Raw genomic sequence first — 22,180 nt, 5'->3', positions numbered from 1 at the left:
TGTCACGTTGCCTGTTGGTTTATAAAATAGTCATTTCCTCAACAGTAACTTAGCCATAGTCGTAGATTAAAAATAGCTCGTATTTCCTTTCTAGCAGATTTAGTAATTTACAAGTAAGCTGTTCTTTTCCTGGACTTTATCTTTGTGATCACTGTTACATAGATAACAGTGACGTCCGTTTCATCTTGGAGTCGGTGCCTGCTATCATCCAACGCCTTGTACCAGTACATTGTTGTGTTAAAAATAAGACATGCAAATTGGATAGCACATAACAGCGTGCATGTACCTGCCTTTTGGAATATAAGTTTGGATAATTTAAGTTTATAATATGATGTGTTGGTGTTTGGAAAACATTCTGCTGTCGCCAGTTAAAAGTAAAGATATTTTCTAGCTATTCATGGCCATTTGAAATACCTACCATTCCTCTTCAAGAAATCTATCGTCAGGCTATTGCAGTAGAATTTATATTAAATGAAACAACAATTTCACTGTTACCAGTCACTGTTTATTTACCTCCATGATAAGATAAATAAACAGTGACTGGTAACAGTAAATTTGTTGTTTCATTTGATGTCAATAATAGCCACAGTAAATCCTAACCTAAAATGTTCGCATTTGCAGTAGAATTTGCTGATTCTCACTGTGACGGGTCACCATGTATATTAAGTCATTCACAGTTCTAGTAATTCCTGAAAATTACGTTGCTAAGCAGTTCACCACATTTAGGCCTACTTGTATGAAAAGCTGCATTTGCAGCAAACATTGGCCACTCCCCGCATCCACTTCTATAGTAATTTCAGTCTTATCAGTCTGGTAGACGTCTGTGATACATGTGATTTTATGACCCTCTGTAGTTTTCTTCAACACAGTTTACCTTTGAATTCAACTTTTCATGTGATGTACATTGGAAAAAATTTTCCCACTCTGCACATTGTTCTAAATTGTCATGCTTTTCAGGTTGTTGTTTTTCTTTTTGCATGTAATACTAGCAAAACTGCGGCTAAAATGGCAATAAGTATTTGAGTTAAAGTGTGAAACCTCATTGTGAACAAGATGGATCTGCAGTATTATGATTTTGGCTATAATCAGTTGCTTACAGATTCCATTACATTGTTCACTGATAAAGCTACTGGCCCCCAGTAAAAGCATTAACGTCTTTTTAACATTCCTTCAGTGAACATCCATTTACTTTTGTTTTGAGGCACTTCACACTCACTTCTATATACGTATGAAGTGGTGTCTGTACATGTATGAAGTAGAGTATTTGACATTTGACTGCATCTGTTGGGTTTAGCAAATCATGTTATGTGAAAATTTACTCCCCTGACAGATGAACTTAATTTTTTGTTTACAAGGAGGCTGTGTTGTGTGAAACTTGGACATTATCTTCCAGGTATGGCAGTGGTATTGAAAGCTTCATGACAATAAGTACGAGAGGGAATGAGCCGGCATAGAACTCTGATGCCATCTTTTCTACACCTTCCTTCTCCAACCCAGTAGCTTGTTCGAAGATGAAGAAACAGTTCTTCCGTGTGAAGCAGTTGGCTGATCAGACCTTTTCTAGGTATTTATGAAGAAAATATTATTTCTACATAAAAGAAAAGCTCTTTACTTACTTTTGTTTTGTGAATTAATGAATATGGGTTTTCTGTTTGTATAACCTGCCTCCCATTTAACTTTTATAAATTCCTATGGACAGAGGGTAAATTATTTGTATTCTATAAATTAAATGGAAATGATGGCAGGAATGATGAAGTTGCAAGAGAAAGATGTTCCAGGCATACTGCAGAGACTCCATATACACACCAAAATGTACATAAGATATTTGTCAATTATGTAATATACCTTTTCTGAGTTTACCTAGCAGTTTTAGTTATAAATAACATAGAGGTTGTTATATGTGCAGTGAACGTAGACTTCAGACATTTTGATATGTTTGCTGAAGAAAATACTGACAATGTATCCTGATGTTACATTATCAAGCGTGAATGTGGTGTCTTGATTTTCACAGTGAAGTGTTTATGAGTATAACTGTAAGTGTAGCCTAACCGGGGGGGGGGGGGGAGAAGAAAAAAAAAAAGTGGTTGTGTTCCGGTTCTGTAATGTTTGGTGCAAGGTAGTGGAGATAGTAATAACTGTCGAAACCTAATATCTATGACATGCATGTACCACGAGAAACATGACTAATTATTCTAGGCAGAAAGGTTATAGATTTTGATTTCCAAGATTGAGGAAAGTTGCTACATGATGAGGTACAAAGAGTGAAGCTCATATCTGCATCTGCACTTAGCAAGCTGCTTATGGGTAATTGCAGTTACTCACACATTTCGTGGTGGAATGTTGGTTTTGTGAAATGTGACGAAGCAGCAGGCATTCTCTTGACAGTTAATTTAAAATAAAAAAAAATAAGAGTACTGCAGGCAGCTGACATATTGTTGTGTTTGAGAAAACTGATTAGTAACCTTTCACAATTTAGGAGAATTTTGAACAACAGTGGATGTTTAAATGCCTAATCATAGTGTGCAAATTTTTAAGATAAATGGCAGCAAGTGGCCTTGACAACTAATGTTAAGGGAGAAAAGGATTATTTGTGAAACGCACCTGACCTGTAAATACTTTCTACTGAACCGCTAAGGACTTTCTACTGAACCACTTCTTCATTGGTCGATAACTGTAGCCAAGCTGCTTCTGTAACCAAAAACCATCATTTCAGATATGTACTACTACTCACTCATCAGATCCAACAGTATCACACACTCCTCTACAGTCATTGTAAAACATAGTGAGCAGTCACGATTCTACAATTCGGGGAATACCAAAAATAGCAGTGTCGCATGCAAGCTTTTACCTGCGACGCCATAAGTATGGTGGGTGCCCCAAAGGCGGCTATGATGTTGTATGTTACACACAAAAACAATGCAAAAGTCATTTATTTGCAGAAATAGCAAGAATCTTAATGCGAAAAGTGCACGAATTAGGGGGGTTTTGGCCCAAACAAATTCTGAACAATCAACAATAAAACACAATTACAAAGAACATGGGAGAGAAAAAGGTACCAGAAATTACATTTGACCTGTATAGCTCAAATGAAGCCCATAATACTACAAACCTACGAAAGTAAAGGTACTGGAAAGTTCTCTTGACTCATATTGCTCAAAGAAATCCATGATACTACCATCCAACACATAAGCCAAAACCAGGTATCAATAATTTCATTTGACCTATACAGTTCAAACAAAGCTCATTGTGCCAATAAACTACAGCTAGCAGAATCAACTATTCTCAAAACCTAACCCGACCAGAATAACTTACTACACACTCCACCATACCCACCACTGTAAACTATTAAATATGAACTTCAACTACCAACCCAAACCACAACATAAGAAAAAGTAACTCTGACATAAATTTCATTACCCACAATGAAAATTACATACATAAACAAATCCACTACACTTCTTACACCAAGTAGGGTAGCACAGTGGTTAGTACACTGGACACGCATTCAGAAGGATGAGGGTTCAAACCTGCATCTGACCGTTCTGGTTTAGGTTGTCTGCGATTCCTGGAAATTGCTTAAGGCAAATGGCAGGATGGTTCCTTCGAAAGGGCATGGCCTTCTTTCCTTCTCCATCCTTCCCTCATTTGAGCATTTGCTCCATCTCTGGCGATTTCGTTGTTGACAGGATGTTGAAACACCAATCTTCCCCTCCTTAGATTTCTGACTCTAAAGGCCAAAAAAAAAAAAAAATGTCTCTGCCACCACACCCCAAACCAAATTAAAGAAAGAACACTTTGTATTATTGGTGCAATCCTCTGTTGCATAATCTTTAAACTCTACACTATAGCTCATTATTAAATGTCAATAACCATTGGTATGTAAATCTGTATCAATATAAAGAATCTGAAACAATAGTGGGTTCCTCTGCAATGTGCTCTTTAATCAAATCAGCCAAACCCTGTTTTTTACACCTCACCACCATCCTAAAAACCACATCAGACCAAGCAAGGTGGTGCAGTGGTTAGAACACTGGATTCGCATTCGGGAGGACAACAGTTCAAATCTATCTCTGGCCATCTTGATTTAGCTTTTTTGTGATTTCCGTAAATTGTTTCAGGCAAATGCTGGGATGGTTCCTTTGAAAGGGCATGGCCAGTTTCCTTCCCCATACTTCCCCAGTCCGAGCTTGTGCTCCGTCTCTAATGATCTCGTTGTTGACAGGACGTTAAACACGTGTCTCCTCCACCACATCCGAAGACCCACCCCAGAAACAACAGCCACCCACAGTGATGTCCCCACAGAATTATCACCCCTCCCATACTTAGCCATCCCAAATGCAGAGTTGCTAATCTTTACAACTGCCCCCGTCATTTCTCCTCACCTACCGAAGACCATCCACACTTTATAAACCCTGAACACACCTTATGACAAAAGGAAAATCAATCTAGAACACGCCCATCACTGACACACATCAGATGAGAACAAAACCAGATAGGCAAATGATAGCAAAATGATATCCCTCATGGCTAACCTAGATTTCTTGAAACAGGAACCACTCGTAAGAAACCTGCAAATATTGTCACGGTGACACTGCCACATGCTCTAGTTCTCGGTTCAAGAAGCAGCGACTTTAGTCAACTTCTTCAAACCCCGACGCTGCGGTCACCTTACATAGTCATCCATGAGGTCATATACCTATAAAAAATTTAATTGTTGCAGCCTTATTAGCACTCCTAGTAGCAAACAATGAACAACTAGTAACTTTAGTTCTGAAATCCATACTTTAGCACCTGGCGACAAACAAAGAAAATCAAATTTCAAACCTTGAACTACCATAACTAACAACTCCAAAACTGGAAACAAATCAGTAGCTAATAATTATGAACTTTAAAATAGCTCAGTGACAATCCAACTAAGACAAACTCTGAAAATGCAGGGTAATGCACGGCATTAAGTACAATGCTGCACTAACATCACCGACAAACCATTCAGAAACATAAATGTCTCACACTATATGTGCCTCTGCATACTCAAGTACGCTCTCTGCATATATGATTCACTTCAAAGATGGAGTACTGCAATTACACCACACAACAAAACACATTTACATCATGGGTCAAAGCTGAAGTGCAGCACTGCAACTTTTGGTATTGTCCATTTGTTAAAGCCACTCACTTCAGAGCAAATAAAAGTACCACCTTCCAAACTAGTTATATACTCAAAATAACAACTTCTTCACACTGTAGGATAAGTATGGATCCTCCTGAACCTTCAATCAAAATCAAGAAAGAAACAAGATTGTGAAAAGTGGCAGGAACTTTCATAATGTGGTAGAATAGATCAGGTTCATTTTAGCTATGGTTACACTACATGAATTCAAAGAAGTAACAACCAAATAGAATTTTATCTTGTGTTGACCTATGTAGTGATGTCAAAATTGTGCACCAAGCTCCCTTAATATTGTCAGAATAATAGTACAACTTTTAGCAGTCGGAAATGTTGTAGTGCCTTTCAGAGATGCTCTCCTTCGTAATACACAGAACAGCTTTGGTCTGGGAGCTAACACAAAAAAGGAAGTACCAGACCTTTTTCTGAATAGCCTATCCACAAACTGTAGTCTTGTCATTTTGTTGCATCAGTAGTATTTACTCTTACTAAACTGAGATCCATTTGTTACAACTACTTCTCCCATTCCAAAGTGTGTCTCATTTTCGCTCAAGGACATTTGAACACAAACACCTCTGCAGAAATGTCTCCATCTAATAACAATTTTTCATTTTCTTTTCTTTTTTATTGTGCTCGATTCTGAAAAGTGCAGCTTCATGAGAAGTGATCCCATTACGGCACTAAGAAACCCGCAAATAAGTCTCCATTTTTAGTTTTCTTCCAATGGATCATGACCCCTCACAGAACACTTCCTCCTCTGTCTGCTTGTACACTTCTTCTACAAGACATCTCCAATCACAAAATTATTTGAAAACAGTCTCGATCACAGCAGAGGTTTTCTTCTGACTCATTTCGGCCTTTTAATTCGGGCCATCATCAGAGTTTGCACCATCTGGATGACTGTGATGGTGTTGGACCTGCTGTGGAGGCCTCAGTCGTAATTGGCCAAAAACGGTCAGAAGTTAACATCGGCTGTTTTTAAATAACTTTATGAGAATAAAGATCACTGTTCTACAACAATATTATATAAAATCATCATCAATCAGTTGTGCTGTTGTTTAGACTTATTTACCCATTACATCTTTCAACATTTGTAACTAATCATCCTTGCCTATCTATTCTTATTCGGCAGGGTGCTTCATCAAATGAAATTGGCATCTCTGATGTGTGGAACGTACCAAACTTTGAATGTGGTGGGAAGATTTCAATTTCTGGGAGAGAATTTGGGGGGAGGGGGGAGAATCTCCTGTTCCATTGCTTCAAATTACTTACCTAAAACTAACTTTGTATTGATTATTGTTTATGTAAGCTAGTATTTTGCCAACTTATAAATGATAGCTGCAAAGATCCCCCACTAATGCTTATCACATTCTTGAGTTGGGTCTATAGAGAAGTAAAAGAAAGCACTGGAATGAAAGAAATTAAATCAAAATTTTTAAACTATAGGCAAAGACTGTTGGAGTAAATGTTATAAAACAAACATATGAAAATAACATAATGGCATGAATCCTACTAAGAACTTTGTTCTGATTTTTATGTTATTGACCACTTCATGAATCCTAAATTGCACCTCAGATCATAGTATACTACAAGTTCTGTGTGCATATTTCAGTATTATTAATTTGATTTTGTGGAGAATGTCGTATGAGATCAGAAGGAAAAGGAGAAAAAAAAAACCATTTGAAGTGGAAGCCACATAGGATCTTTCAAGCCAGCTCAAGTTACCAGTAGAAAAGTTTTGCAACAGAAACAAAGTGATAGAAAGTAACATTCATACGACAAATAGTATCTGAATGAAAGAATCTTATAAATAAGTATGTCCGTAGCTTGTGTAGGGTTCTTACATATACACAGCTTTCTCCAACACAGCTAGTCTTCCTAACCCAGAGAGCCTTGGTATGCAGTTAGTAAATTAGATTGGCTACTTCTCTTTTAGTTGGGGGAAGTCTTGGGTATTTGCGTGGCATTTGGATGTATTAATCTCTTTGAATCAGAGGAGTTATGGTGCCAATAATTGGAGTAACCACCTGAATGCTTATCTAGAACTTGGCTATAACTTTTTTGTACTCTTGTATATGTGGAGAAATTATCAGTATTGAAAGCAATCATAATACTGGGCAAATTGCAGGGATGTGTAGTGGAGTTGATGTAATTCACACTGTACTACCCCTCTGCGGGTTCGGGGGTTAGAATAGGCCTGCGGTATTCCTGCCTGTCATAAGAGGCGACTGAAAGGAGTCTCAAACGTTTCAGCCTATATGTGATGGTCCCCTCTCGGTTTTGACCTCCATATTTCCAAATTCTTCCGAAGAGCGAGCCAATTGGGGAAGGCGCCTTAGGTGGTGCATTGTGTCCATCGTGCATTGAGACCTTTAGCCAACTTTCTCGTCGTCACATTGCCATCCCTCTTGTTCTCCATCTCTTGGGCGAGGGCACATTCCTGGGTGCAATTTCCACCATGCACTGTGCAGTGCTGCTTTGTGTGGAGTCGACAACCATGGACTTCCTTGCACCTAATGTCCAGCACGGTAGCCAGTCCATTGTGGTGGGGCCACCATGTACCTTGTTGGTTGTAGCCCCCGACAACACAGGGATCGCTCTGCTTATGCCTGCGCTATTAACTCCCCACGTATGCCAAGGAGTAGATGCCTATCTCCCTGGGGCATTGGGACTCCCAGCAATGGCCATCCTGCGAGGTGGCCCTTGCTGAGGCTGGGTGGCGCCCGTGGGGAGGGCCATTGGTCGGAGTGGGTGGTATCGGGGAATATGACCCACAATGAAGCATGGTACATCTTCTCTCACTGGTGGGCAGCTGCCAACAGTCTCAAAGCATTCTTGAGCTCAATTCAACACACAGAAATACGGATCCAAATCATTCCCCTCCATGTCCACACCGTGGGAGGAGCATGAGGCTCAGGATGGCAGTGACACCTATTTTCCCCAGTCCAAGTTTGTATGAGAGCTGATGGAGAGTCCTTCATCTCAACAAAGCCTCAATTCTTTGTAGATCATTTAGAGGACAAGTTTGGGGATGTGGAGGGCGTGTCTAAAATGCTCTCTGTGTCAGTATCGATAAAAACGGCATCCTCTGCCCGGTCATGAAGGTTACTTGCGTTTGACAAGTTAGGGGATGTGCCAGTTACCATCACACCTCATAAGAGTTTAAGACTGCGTTCACACTGCCAGCCGGGCCGAACCGAGCCAGGCCGGGCCACCGCCCGCTTTGATATCAAACACATGGTTCTGAATTGCAGTGTTCACACTGGCGGCCGCGCCGACACAGTGTGAACCTCCCGGAGCTGAGCCAGCGACATCCAGAGCGTTTAATATTGCCGGCGAGAGCCGACCGCAGGCGCGAGCCTGTGGAGCAGCACTACAGCTTCTGCAGTATACACATCACACGTCTCCCTTCTGCTTTCATCACTAGTGTGACTGCACTCCTCTTTTATTTTAAGATGTTACCTCACATTTCATAATCAGTGAGGAAAAATTATGTTTATTATAATGATACATGCGAAATTACTTTTATTTCATTTATTTAATCTACCGTATTTACATGCATTTACAACAGTAGCTTGCCAGCGATCGCGGCATTGTCGCCACTGAATAGTTCGCATTTACTTGAAAACGGAGACAGATATGTGTGTCAGTGAGAGACGGAAATGTATCCCTACCAGATGACAATGAATTGTAAAGTCATGCTCTGGCAGTTCCTTATCAGTGGAAATAGAACCACTGAGTCTAAGGGCATTATCTCAAAACTCTTCGCCTATCAATCTGTCTATCTTACAAGGTAATGAAAAGAATTCTCTGAGGTCATCAGTGGCTCCACATGATGAACCATCACCACTGCCAAGCGCTGCATCATGAAGGAAAAAGAAGAAGAAAAAAGTTGGAAAATCTGGAGTATTTCTGCGATTCTTCGTTGAAGGCACAGCAAGACATTACCCAAAATGACGAAGCTCATTACTTCCTAATGATTCTCAGGAGTCCCATAAACTCTCTTCCCCTCAGAGGTAAGCGTTTGTGAAATTTAAAATACAAAAGCATGACTACAATTAATTGGAGGTGTGAATGCTGTACAGAGTTCTACTGCAAACCAAAAAGCGTGTACTAACGAATCTTACCTTATTGTTATACACAAGTTTTCTTCTGCTGTTATACTTCTGTGAAAATTTGTGTTCTGTTTAGAAATTTTGTCTTGAATGTTCCGCAGCACATTCTGAAGTGTATTATGATTCATTCTGTAATATGAATAAAAATTTTCAGGATAGTTTTTAAGTTCTTCATATAAAGAAAAAAATTCTCCTAAATGTCTGTCGCTATTTATGGGATGAATCTATAACGTCCTAGTTCTTTTGTACTTCAAAACTCGACGATTTACTGAAGAGTCAAAACAATATCAATAAAAGAGTGAAGACATTGTTCTACACGACAGCACAGACTAGCTAAAGGCGAGCAACTGTTGATTGCAGCTGCATTTTCTACTGATTTGCTTGTCAGCTGTCGAAGGCTGGGGATTTTTTTAAATTTATTTATGTGGCCTCCGGCAGCTAACAGCCATTTAGCCAAAGAGTGGGGTTTACCTTGACAGTGCAGCGCAGCCCGCCAAGGAAGAAAAAAAGCAATGTACATTATACTAATTGAAGGGTGTTGATGACAAATAATTGTTTGTCATTTGTGATCCAACGTGTGGCCAATTCCAAAAGCATAGCAGATGATTGTCCAGTAGCCGAGGGAAAAATTCTTATACATTTGGATTTATCTAGACAATGATACCATTAAAATAATACAAGGGACCGACACTATGTATGCGCTGATCACTAGTAATTAGTTTTTTTCTGCCCTGCATCATATGACTACACTAAACCAAGCTGTAACCGCGCAAACTCCGTGGCTTGCGGACGTGGCACTGACGCCACTGAATAGCTCGCATTACTTGTGACCAGAGACAGATATCAGTATCATTATCATTTCAAAAACTTTTTGGTACTTTTAGCTACATTTAATTCCCAACAATGTACGGTCTAAAAACGGATCTAACAGTAAGCTACCTGCTACATAACTTTTTCACAACGAGATTTGTAAATCAAGTGCACAAAGTTGACAAATAGCATTATTTCACAATGACTGTTAAGAAGTATGGAAAGATAAATGATTCAATACGAAGCTAAGATGTAACACTACCACGTGTACAAAAATCAGATTTTTTAGCCGCATACTTTCTTCAAAATCGGCTGGGAAGCATTACGAAACTAAGAAATCACGCGAAACGAAAAGTAGACTTTTTCTTTTTTCGCGACGTAAGTGACGCTTTTAAGGAAAAAATAAGTTCATGAAATGATGTAGCGAAATCTTATATACCGCTAAGAATTTTTAAAACATGAAAATTGGAGAAGTGTGTTTTCCCCCATTTCGCCGTCCTGGCTCGGCGTGGCATGCAATGTGAATGCACTACACGTCGGCCTGAGCTGGCTAGGCACGAGCCGAGCCAGTACGCGTCAGCCCGGCCGGCAGTGTGAACGCAGCCTAAGTATGGTTCTGGGTATTACTTTCCATAGGGACCTTCTTTTGCAGTCTGATGATGAGCTGTGCACCAATATAGAGTGTCGAGTTGTTCATTTCGTCTGGTGTGTTCATTGGGGTCCGAAGGATAATCATATTGCTACCAGTGCCTTCATCTTGGCCCTCGAGGGTGATACATTAGTGGAGAAGGTCAAGGTGATGGTCTACTGCTGTGATGTCAAGCCCTATATCCCTCCCCTGATGCGGCACTTTAAGTGCTGGAAGTTCGACCATGTGTCTTCCTGCTGTACTTACATCCTCACATGTCAAGATTGCGGACGCCCATCACATCCCAATACTTCATGTGCCCCGCCTCCCATCTGTGTCAACTGCGGAGAGCATCATTCACTTTGCTCGCCAGACTGCAGGATCTTACAGAAAGAGCAGAAAATCATGGAATACAAGACCCTGGACCGACTGAGGCTTCCTCATATGCCCCCTCTAGGACAACTGTGACAGCCCCATCAGTTCAGCGAATTCCAGTCGGCTTACTGAGCCGTACAACTCCACATGCCCCCTTGCCCATGGGGGACCACTACCCACCCTGTTGCTCCTACACCACCTACCTGGCAAGCAACACTCCCCCCACCCATGGGGGGCCGTCTGTCCGCGCTTCTAAGCTGGAGAAGCGTCCAACTTTTTCGGCTCCTCTCGCTCGCAAGGGGTCTCTTGGGTCCCTCACTCTCCAGGTTTCCACAAGTGGGAAGGATGACGCCTGACAGTGGCATAAGTGCCCACAAGCAGCTGGTCGTAGGGTTTTGCAATCCTCCTCTATCCCGGAGACTGAATCGGTGATGCCCTCCCAGCCAGTGAAACACAAGGAGCAGCAAGAAAAGGCCAAGAAGAATACCTCTAAGACAAAGAAACTTATGGTGGCACCCACCTCACCGCAACCTACAAGCTCTGCCTCTGAGGGTGAGGTAGAGATTTTGGCGTCCGCTGAGGACCTAGATCTCGCTGGACTCTCAGACACAATGGATGTCACTCACACAGGTACTCAATCAGTGGCAGCAGGTGACCCAGCAGCGTAATCTGCCTCCCCGGTCCCATCACGCCCTTTTAGGCCATTGACAGTGTCATCCTCAAGTGGAACTGCAGCAGTTTTTTCCACCATCTTGCTGAGCTCTGATAACTTCTCAGCCTTCACCCTTTCCTCTGCATTGCTCTTCAAGAAACTTGGTTTCTGGCGATGTGAACCCCTGCCCTCCGTGGCTATCGTTATTATTATAGGAACCAGGCAGCTTATGAGAGGGTATCTGGTGGCGTCTGCATCTATGTCCTTCACTCTTCTTACAGCGAGTCTGTCCCTCTGCAAACACCTCTAGAGGCTGTTGCTGTTCGGGTGTGGACGCCTCAGGCTGTTACTGTCTGCAATCTCTATCGTCCACCGGATAGTGATGTCCTGGTTGTGCTGATAGCCTAATTGCCGCCACCTATTCTGTTATCGGGCGACTTCAATGCCCATTACCCTCTGTGGGGTGGATCAGTGGCAACAGGCCAAGGCAGCATCGTTGAGCAAGTATTGACACAGCTCGATATTTCCCTTTTAAATTATGTTGCCTTCACACATTCAGTGTGGTTCATGGCACGTACTCCGCCTTTGACCTTTCGATCTGCAGCCCTAGCTTATTACCATCTGTCCAATGGAGTGTGCGTCACTGTTCTGGGCGCCCCTGCAGATGGGCTATGAATTAGGCTGACTGGGACTTGTTCACCTCCATTGCCACTATTGAGCCTCTTTCCAATGACGCCACTGATGTGGTGGTTCGCTCGATCACCACCGGCATCGTTACTGCCGCAGAATCTGCCATTCCCTGTAATTCTGGGTCGCCTCGGCGGAGGACTGTGCCTTGGTGGTTGTCTGAGATCGCTGATTAAAGATCGCACTCCAGCGTCACGAGCGGCATCCCTCATTGGAACACCTCATTGCCTTTAAATGGCTCCGTGCGCGAGCCCGCCACCTCACTCACCAGCACAAGCAGGAGTGCTGGGAAAGGTATGTCTCCACCATTGGCCTCCGTACCTCTCCATTGCAGGTTTGGGCCAAAATTAGGTGACTCTTTTGCTATCGGACCCCCGTCAGTGTACCTGTGCTTTCACTGAATGGAGCAGTCTGTACTGACTCCGATACAATTCCAAACCGCATAGCGGAGCATTTTGCTCAGAGTTCTGCTTTTGCGAATTACACACTCGCCTTCTGCTCCCTGAAAGAGCAGTTGGAATGTTGGAGCCTTTCATTTCACACACGCCACCCTGAATCGTACAATGCTCCATTCAGTGAGTGGGAATTCCAAAGTGACCTAGCCGCTTGTCCTGATATTGCTCCCAGGCCAGATTGCATCCACTGTCAGATGCTCAAACACCTCTCGGTGGACTGCCAGCGATGCCTCCTAGACCTTTACAACCGTTCCCGTCGCAATGGTGGGAAAGCATTGTAATCCCCGTGTTGAAACCTGGCAAGAACCTACTGGTGGTGGACAGCTACTGCCCCATTAGCCTCACCAACATTCTTTGCAAGTTGCTCAAATGCATGGTGAGCCGGAGGTTGAGTTGGCTACTTGAGTCTCAGGGGCCTTCTGGCTCCGTCTCAGGGTGGGTTCTGTAAGGGCCGCTGTGCTGCCGATAATTTTGTGTGCCTGGAGTCTGCCATCCCTTTGCCCGCCATCAGCATCTGGTTGCCATCTTTTTTGACATGTGGAAGGCATACGATATGACATGGCGACATCACATCCTCTCTATGCTTCATGGTTGGGGCCTTTTGGGTCCGCTCCCGATTTTCATACAAAATTTTCTGTCCCTTTGTTCCTTCCGTGTGCAAGTTACGGCCTCCTGTAGTTCCTCCCGAGGTACTGCAAGGATCTATCTGAAGTGTTTGCCTCATTTTAATTGCAATTAATGGGCTCGTTGCGATGGTGGGGACATATGTCTCAACTTCCTTGTATGCTGACGACTTCTGCCTATACTATAGCTCCACTGGCATTGCAGCTGCTGAATGGCAACTGCAGGGTGCTATCCGCAAGGTGCAGTCTTGGGCTGTAGCGCATGGCTTCCAGTTTTTGGCTTCCAAGGCCTGCGTTATGCATTTCTGCCGGCGATGCACTGTTCACACTGAGCCACGACTTTATCTTGAGCCTCTTGCTGTGGTGGATACGCATCGGTTTTTGGGATTGGTTTTTGATACCCGGTTGACTTGGCGCCCTCATATTCAGCAGCTTAAACAGATGTGCTAGTGGCATCTTAACGCTCTTCATTGCTTGAGTCACACCAGCTGAGGTGCCGATCGGTCTACCCTTCTACAGCTGTACTGGGTGTTAATTCAGTCCCGTCTAGTTTATGGTAGCCTGGCTTACGGTTCGGCATCACCTTCTGCATTGCAGTTGCTGGACCCCATCCTTCACAGCAGAATCTGACGCGCCACTGGAGCTTTCTGGACAAGCCCTGCCAATAGCATAGTTGTGGAGGCAGGTGTCCCTTCATTGTGGTTCTGGCGCAAACATTTACTGGCTGTTTATGCTACATACGTTTGTATCTTGCCCGGACATCCAAATTATTGTCTCCTGTTCCCTCAGTCAGTTGTCCATCTTCCGGAACGGCGGCTCCAGTCAGGGTTTACGATCGCAGTTCGCGTCGGAGCTCTTCTCTCTTGGCTTGAGGTTTTCCCTCTTCCACCTCTTTTCTGGGCCCCTCCGCGTATACCACCGTGGTGTGTGCCCTGCCCATGCCTTCGGCCCGATTTGGCACAAGGCCCGAAGGACTCAGTCCTTCCTGAGGCCCTCCGTTGCTGCTTTCTTTCAATCCTTGCTGCGTTTCAAGGCTCTGATGTTGTTTATACTGATGGTTCGATGGTTGCTCGTCGTGTTGGTTATGCTCTTACCCTAGGGGATTATTATGAACAACACTCATTGTCAGCTGGCTGCAGTGTTTTCACTGCCGAACTGGTCACCATCTCTCGCGCCCTAGAGTATATCCGCTCCTGCTCAGGTGAGTCCGTTGTTATCTGTAGTGACTCCCTGAGTGGTTTACGAGCTATTGACCAGTGTTTCCCTTGCTCTCGTCTGGTGATGGCTATCCAGGAGACCCTCTATACTCTTGCCCGTTGCGGCTGCTCTGTGGTCTTTGTGTGGACCTTGGGTCATGCCGGCATCCCGGGAAATGTACGTGTTGATGCGCTGGCCAAACAGGCTGTCGGTGCACCAGCCTTGGAGATTGGCCTTTCAGAGAGTGACCTCAGGTCAGTTTTGCAGTAGAAGGTACTTCGCACATGGAGTGAAGAATGACGCACCCTTCCTGCGCATTGCCCAAATTTGGATAACACACAGCTATTTATTCCGCCGCGAGGACCCACCTTTATGTCGTTGCGGGTCAGGTTGGGCGGTGGTCCACATCTTGTTGAACTGCCCACTTTTAACTCTGCTCAGGCTGACGTGTGCACTGCCTGATATGCTTCCTGCACTTTCATCAGATGACGTTGCAATGGCAGATTTTGTTTTGAGTTTTATTCATGCAGGGGGTTTGTATTGCTTGATCTAAGTGTTTATCCTTTTTTTGTGTGTTGAGTCTAGCCTTTGGCCTATGATTTTAGACTGGGGTTTTTAGTGCATTTCTTGGTGGTTGACTTTTCCTTTTTTTGTTTCTATGGTCGGCCAACCACTGTCACACTTGGTGTGATTTTAATTCCTTTTTTTCTGGTCTCTGTTTGTGTCTTCCTTCCTGTGTCGTCTTTTGTCATCATCATTGTTTGTTCTTATTCTTTGTGGGTGTTTAAAGTTCATGGAAAAAGGGACCAATGGCCCTAGTAGTTTGGTCCCTTCAATCCCACAAACCAAACCAAACCAACCAACCAACGCTGTACTAAAGAAAGCTACAAAAGAATTTGAATGTGCTTGAAAACAATCTTGTGGGCAACATTTTAGCAAAACAATATTTCCAAAAATCTTGTGGGACCTATAGGTACAGAACATTGTGTGGTATAAAGGATGCCATCATGAGAGCTGTGACTGGTGTGATGCGTAGCTGCAAAACACACACACACACACACACACACACACACAGAAAAAATCGCAGCACTAAACAGGAGTTAAGTGACAAACAAAAGTTGGTAGATATGTTTCTGCATCCGTAAGATGACGTCACTTAAGAGTGGCGCTACTAGCATCACTGTGAGGATGCAAATCAGGTTTGCTTTAAATACACACTGCAACAGTTATAAGTGTTAGTTACCTTTCAGATTGAAATGTTGGTCAAAAATGCCTTTAAAGCTGCTAATGTGCCATTACCAACCTCTTTGAGTTTGAACGAGGTTATGTAATAGGGCTACGTGAAGCTGGGTGTTCCTTCGAAGGTATTGTAGAAAGACTTGTCAACAATGTAGCCACTGTACATGATTGCTCGCAGCGGTGGTCACGGGGATGTACAATCACGAGGAGACCGGGTTCGGTAAAGATGGATGGCACTACCAAGTGGGAAGGCCATCGTGTTTGGCGTATGGGTCTTTTACATTGTACTGCATTAGCAGCAGCAGTGCGAGCAGCAGTTAGCACCACAGTAACACAATAAACTGTCACAAGTCAGTTAGGTCAAAGACAGCTCTGAACTGTATGCCCTGTAGCATGTGTTCCACTGACCCCAAACCACCACCATTTGCTACTAAAGTGGTATCAAGAGAGAGCTCATTGGAGAGCAGGGTGGAGATCTGTTTTATTTTCTGGTGAAAGACGGTTCTGCCTTGGCGTCAGTGTGTTGGTTAGGGGGAGGCCAGTTGAGGGCCAGCACCCAACCTGTCTGCTTACTAGACACACTGGACCTACACCTGGAGTTATGATCTGGAGTGAGATTTCGTATGACAGGAGCACTGTCACGGTTACCTTACGCACCCTGAATGCAAAATTGTATATCGATTTGGTGATTAGACCTGTTGTGCTGCTGTCATTCGTGTACAGCATACTGCCCACATACCGCCGTTGTAACCCAGTAAGCACATATGGGACATCATTGGACGAAAACTCCAGTGTCTTCCACAAACAGCATTAACTGTTGCTGCATTGAACAAGCATGTGCAACAGTCATGGAACTCCATCCCACAAATTGACATCTGGCATCTGTAAAACAGAATACATGCACGTTTGCATTCAACATTCAGAAGGTTACAGCAGTTATTAATGTACCAGCATGTCACATTTGCAATGTTTTATTTTGCCCTTACATTAACCTACAAGTTAATGTTACTCATGCAATGTTAGTTACATAGACAAAAGTATTCCCGAAATTTCATTACTCTGCATTAATTATTTTTTGATGTTGATTTTTTTCCGTTTGTGTGTGTGTGTGTGTGTTTTAAAAGTAGTATTTAACTGTGAACATGAGCATTTTGTTATGAGCTGATGAGAGTGCTACATTATTTGAATACATAATTTTTTGTAATCATAATTCAACAACTGTATGGAAAGACTATTGCACATGTTAACTTTACCTGCCTGTGACTCAGTGCCTCCTCCGTGTGGTGAGTAGCGGTCTATCCTCTCCATATTGTTTTTGTTTCCTGGACGTTGTTTGCATTGTCTTTTTCTGTAAATAGTTTGTCATTTGTGGTTGAGATTTCTTTTTTGAGATTGAAAATACACTAGTGAACAAAAGTATCCGGACGCCTGGCTGAAAATGACCTAAAAGTTCGTGGCACCCTGCATCAGTAATGCTGGAATTCAATATGGCGTTGGTCCACCCTTAGTCTCGATGGCAGCTTCCACTTGCTCAGTCATATGTTTAGTCAGATGCTGGAAGGAAGGTTTCTTGAGAAATGGCAGCCCATTCTTCATGGAGTATTGCACTGAGGAGAGGTATCAATGTTGGCCTTCCAAAACATCCCAAATGTGTTCTATGAGATTCAGGACAGGACTGTGCAGTCCAGTCCATTACAGAGATGTTATTGTCATGTAATCACTCTGCCACAGGCCGTGCTTTATGAACAGGTGCTTGATTGTGTTGAAAGATGCAATTGCCATCCCTGAATTGATCATCAGCAGTGGGAAGCAAGAAGGTGCTTATAACATCAATGTAGGCCTATGCTGTGATAGTGCCACACAAAACAAGGTGTGCAAGTCCCCTCCAAGAAAAACACGACCATACCATAACACCACCGCCTCAAAATTTTACTGCTGGCACTACACATGTTGACAGATGACATTCACTGGGCATTCGCCATACCCTCACCCTGCCATCGGATCGCCAAATTGTGTACTGTGTTCTGCCCCTCCACAGAACGTTTTTCCCCTGTTCAACCATCCCATGTTTACACTCCTTAAACCAAGTGAGTCATCATTTGGCATTTACTGGAGTGATGTGTGGCTTATGAGCAGCCGCTCTACCATGAAATCCAAGTTTTATCACCTTCCACCTAACTGTCATAGTACTTTCTGAAGATTCTGCTTCAGTTTGGAATTCCTGTGTGATGGTCTGGATAGATGTCTGCCTATTACACATTACAACCCTCTTCAATTGTTAGCGGTCTCTGTCAGACTTCACTGTCACATCGGAAACAGTGGACCTAGGGATGTTTAGCAGTGCGGAAATCTCGCATACAGTTGTATCACACAAGTGACACCCAATCACCTGAGCACGTTTGAAGTGCGTGAGTTCTGCGGAGGGCCCCATTCTGCTCTCTCACGGTATCTAATGATTACTGAGGTTGCTGATATCGAGTACCTGGCAGTAGGTGACAGCACAATGCACCTTGTAAAAAACATTTTTTTTTTGGAAGGGTCCGGATACTTTTGATCACATAGTGTAGATGTTGGGGAAAAAAGCACATATGCATCGATGCTGAAGGGAGGTGAACAGCGCTCCAAATCCTGATTCAGAAGAGATGTGGGTTACAGATAAGTGGGCCAGCTATCAAGATACAAATTACAGACTACTGTTAACAGTGGTCAATGATAGTAACTAAACCAAAATTAAGAACTAAACATGAAGGAAAGAGGACAAAAAGGGGGGGGGGGGGGGTTGGAGACCTTGTGTGACAGTGACATAAAAGGTGCTATGTAAGGGGATATAGCCTTACTTTTTTAATTTATTGTTTACTTATTTATTCTATTGTTTGAATATTGTCCACAGTCCCCACCACTAATGTAATGAAATTCTTATAGTCCACATATGTTTACCCTTGCTATAACTGGTGTAATATTTTGGGGCAACTCTGTTCATGCACTGAAGCATAGTTTTTAGCACCAAGCAGGCCATCAGAGTTGGACATGCTGTTAATTCACAAAGATTCTGTAGTTCTCTATTTAGCAAACTGAGGATTTTTCTACTGTTGACGTTGACACTACATCCGCTTATGAAATTTATGGTTGCTAACAAATTAATTTAAAAATGAAGGAACCATACCATCTAGTTAGGTTTTACTAGGAATAGACCCTGATGGCACTTTTTTTTTATCCTTACACCATATTATGATTTCCAAAATAAAATAAATCCTTATGCTGCATATATATATATATATATACGTGTCTGCAAAAGGGAAGAGGGTAGAAGAGGGATCACTGACGCACCCTTCCCCATCCAGAATCTGGACAACAGAGTTCTTATTAATAACAATATTGTTATACACTTCTGTGGGGTGTAATAAGTTACTTGTGTATATAAAATTTAGTCCTTGTGACTTGACAACTTTATAAAAACTGACCAGTTCATTTGTATAAAAAATTACAGTTTGAGTCTTGTGTAGGGTGACCAGATGCAGAAAGAAACTTCCACATGGGAAAAATATATTAAAAACAAAGATTCCAAGACTTACCAAGCGGGAAAGTGCCGGCAGACAGGCACATGAACAAAACACACAAACACACACACAGAATTACTAGCTTTCGCAACCGATGGTTGCTTCTTCAGGAAGGAGAGGGAAAGACGAAAGGATGTGGGTTTTAAGGGAGAGGGTAAGGAGTCATTCCAATCCCGGGAGCGGAAAGACTTCCCTTAGGGGAAAAAAAGGACAGGTGTACACTCGCGCACACACACACATATCCATCCGCACATACACAGACACAAGCATATATATATATATATATATATATATATATATATATATATATATATATATATAGAGAGAGAGAGAGAGAGAGAGAGAGAGAGAGAGAGAATGGCTTTTAAAAGGAGGACAAAGTTAGAATAAAGAGGACACATGGAAGCATATGTTCAAATTCAGTAAATGAATTATTAGAGATAGCGTATGTTCCTCAACTTTTAATAGTGCTTCTCTGAAGATCCAATTTTATGCAGAAGTGTGAGCTTGCTTAGCAGATAATTGTAAAAAGATACACAGGAAAAATTCTTTTAAAATATATAGGACCATCAAAAAACCTTTAACAAATTCAAGGCTCAACCCATTCGTGTCATCAGTCCATTGTGTTGCAACGAGCGAAAATACTTGTTCTGCAATTGCATAGTGCTCTCATATACTGAAAAAGTATTTGGCAAGTTTCAGTAATTCTGAATGACAATCAACAGACTTACTCTCACAAAAATACATGACCTCAGTATCATTACTATTCTGTCTCAGAAATTGCCTGAAATTACTCAGTTGGTCAACACATTGTACATCTTCAACTTTGAAAGCTTCACATTTGTCTCGTAAACACACAAGGCTTTTTTTAACATCATTGTAGTTAATATCTTTTATAAGGGACAGCCATTTGAAACAGGAAAAGTTGTCAGACATATAGAGCCATCATTTTAAATGTTTGTGGCTTAATTGATACATCAATATATGCTTCCTCCATAAAAAGTTAAACTTCTTTATCAAAGCCTTCTCCTGTTGCAATTTCCAGCTTCTGTTTAATGTTTAGGCAGATGAATTTTTCATTTCGTTGGTTCTCAAGCACCTTACGGACACAATCTAAAATTTCAATCACATCAACCACAGAACTGTACTCCTTTTCTGTTTGCAAAATTTTTTAATTGAACACAGACATTAATGAGTGCAAGTACCATACATAGGCTTCACTTGACCTATTCTCAAAAAGCTGAAACAAAACCTGTGGTGGCTTGATTTCAGACCGAAAGAAAGATTTCAGAGCAGAATACATTTCCAATACTCTTTCAGTGGCCGGGAAAAAGAGTTCCTTCTAACAGTGTAAATAGAAAAGTAATTGTGAATTGTCACAATGCCAGTTACTTTATTAAACTCAACTGGTTACAATAAATAGCAAATCACACTCACATGCGAGTACTGAGTACATGACATGAAAACTATAATGCCAAGCCAAGACAATATGAGTACGGAACTGAAAGTACAGAATGGAAATTTTGAATAATCGATATTGGCAATCACTTATAGTTCGGTCCATGGTCAGTAGTGGAAAATTGACCAGTCTGCTGCCATCCGTAGATGAGGTATTTAAGAAAAGAGCAATGTAATGAGAATAACTGCAAATATAATTACTGCTGCTGCTGCCATTGCAGCTGCTGTTGTATTAAAACTACTGTAATTGTAGGATTGCGCAGTCCAGTGTTACTGAGTTCTCCATCTGTTTCTTTGCCTGCAACAGACATTCACGCAGACAGATTGTTAGTAGTCATGCCTACATAGAAAGCGGCACTGGGTTTGCAGCTTAGTTTGCAAATCAGATGACTGCTTTCACAGATAGCCCTACCTTTAATGGAGTAGAAGATGCCTGTGACAGGATTAGTGTAGTGGTAGATAGCTGGACGCACAGCGTTTACAGGGTGTATACTTCTGAGAGATCCGATCAATACCTGGGAATTTTTTAGAATTCTGGGAATTTTTCATTGTTTTAGTTTTCAGTTAAATTTTTGTAATTTTGACTGGTAAGAACTGATGCTCAAACAAAGGATATTGCTGTACCCCGTTACTGCAGAATAATACTTCAACAATAAAACATAAACGAGAGAAAAAAATGAAAATAACTTAAATGCAAAGGAAATGCGGCATATACGACGACGACACGCAGTGCTCATACAAGCGTCTGCCAACAGCAAAATGTGTCAAAGGCTTTAGGAAGACTACGCAATGCGTCATAACAACAAATTGTGTCTGATGAGCGTGAAGTCACAACTGCTTACATTAGATTCGTTTTAGCAGTTACGTGCGGGCTCATGCGCATGCACAGTTGAGTCGTGTGTGAGCAGTAGATTCTCCTGCTTCTGGCTACAGGAATATGGTTGCTGGCTGTGCAAGCAGTCGCAGCACGCAGCTAGATGCTACCGGGAAAACGGGACACCAAATTCATATTCTTGAGGGGGGGGAAACTTGTTTCACAAAGTGCCTAGCATCCAGCACACGTTGGTCTATCGATCGTTCATCTGATTTTGAAATGCATCCCTGTTGGGTTTTAACATTTTTTAATACATTTTAAGTTGATTTATGAGTGAATTATAAGTTGATTTTTGAATGCGTGCATAGTGTATGCAATGTCTGTCAGGAGAATCCTCGTTGCA

The 22,180-nt window shown here is 42.3% G+C and overlaps 1 protein-coding gene across 8 annotated transcripts in view; it reads left to right on the top strand.

The window, feature by feature from the left end:
• LOC126278994 (rho GTPase-activating protein 17-like) overlaps positions 1 to 22,180 on the top strand; it is a 157,616-nt gene that overhangs the window by 2,070 nt on the left and 133,366 nt on the right. For all 8 annotated transcript variants that reach the window (XR_007550774.1, XM_049979309.1, XM_049979311.1 and 5 more), the window contains exon 2: positions 1,394 to 1,564. Coding sequence is in view for 7 of the 8 variants with exons in the window: in XM_049979309.1 (XP_049835266.1) it covers positions 1,512 to 1,564 (53 nt within the window). In the remaining variant the exon portion in view is untranslated. The remainder of the gene's footprint in view (positions 1 to 1,393; positions 1,565 to 22,180) is intronic.

Source organism: Schistocerca gregaria, chromosome 6 (assembly GCF_023897955.1).
Source record: "Schistocerca gregaria isolate iqSchGreg1 chromosome 6, iqSchGreg1.2, whole genome shotgun sequence".
Taxonomy (NCBI): Eukaryota; Metazoa; Arthropoda; class Insecta; order Orthoptera; family Acrididae; genus Schistocerca; species Schistocerca gregaria.
This window is presented reverse-complemented; position numbering and strand designations above follow the sequence as displayed.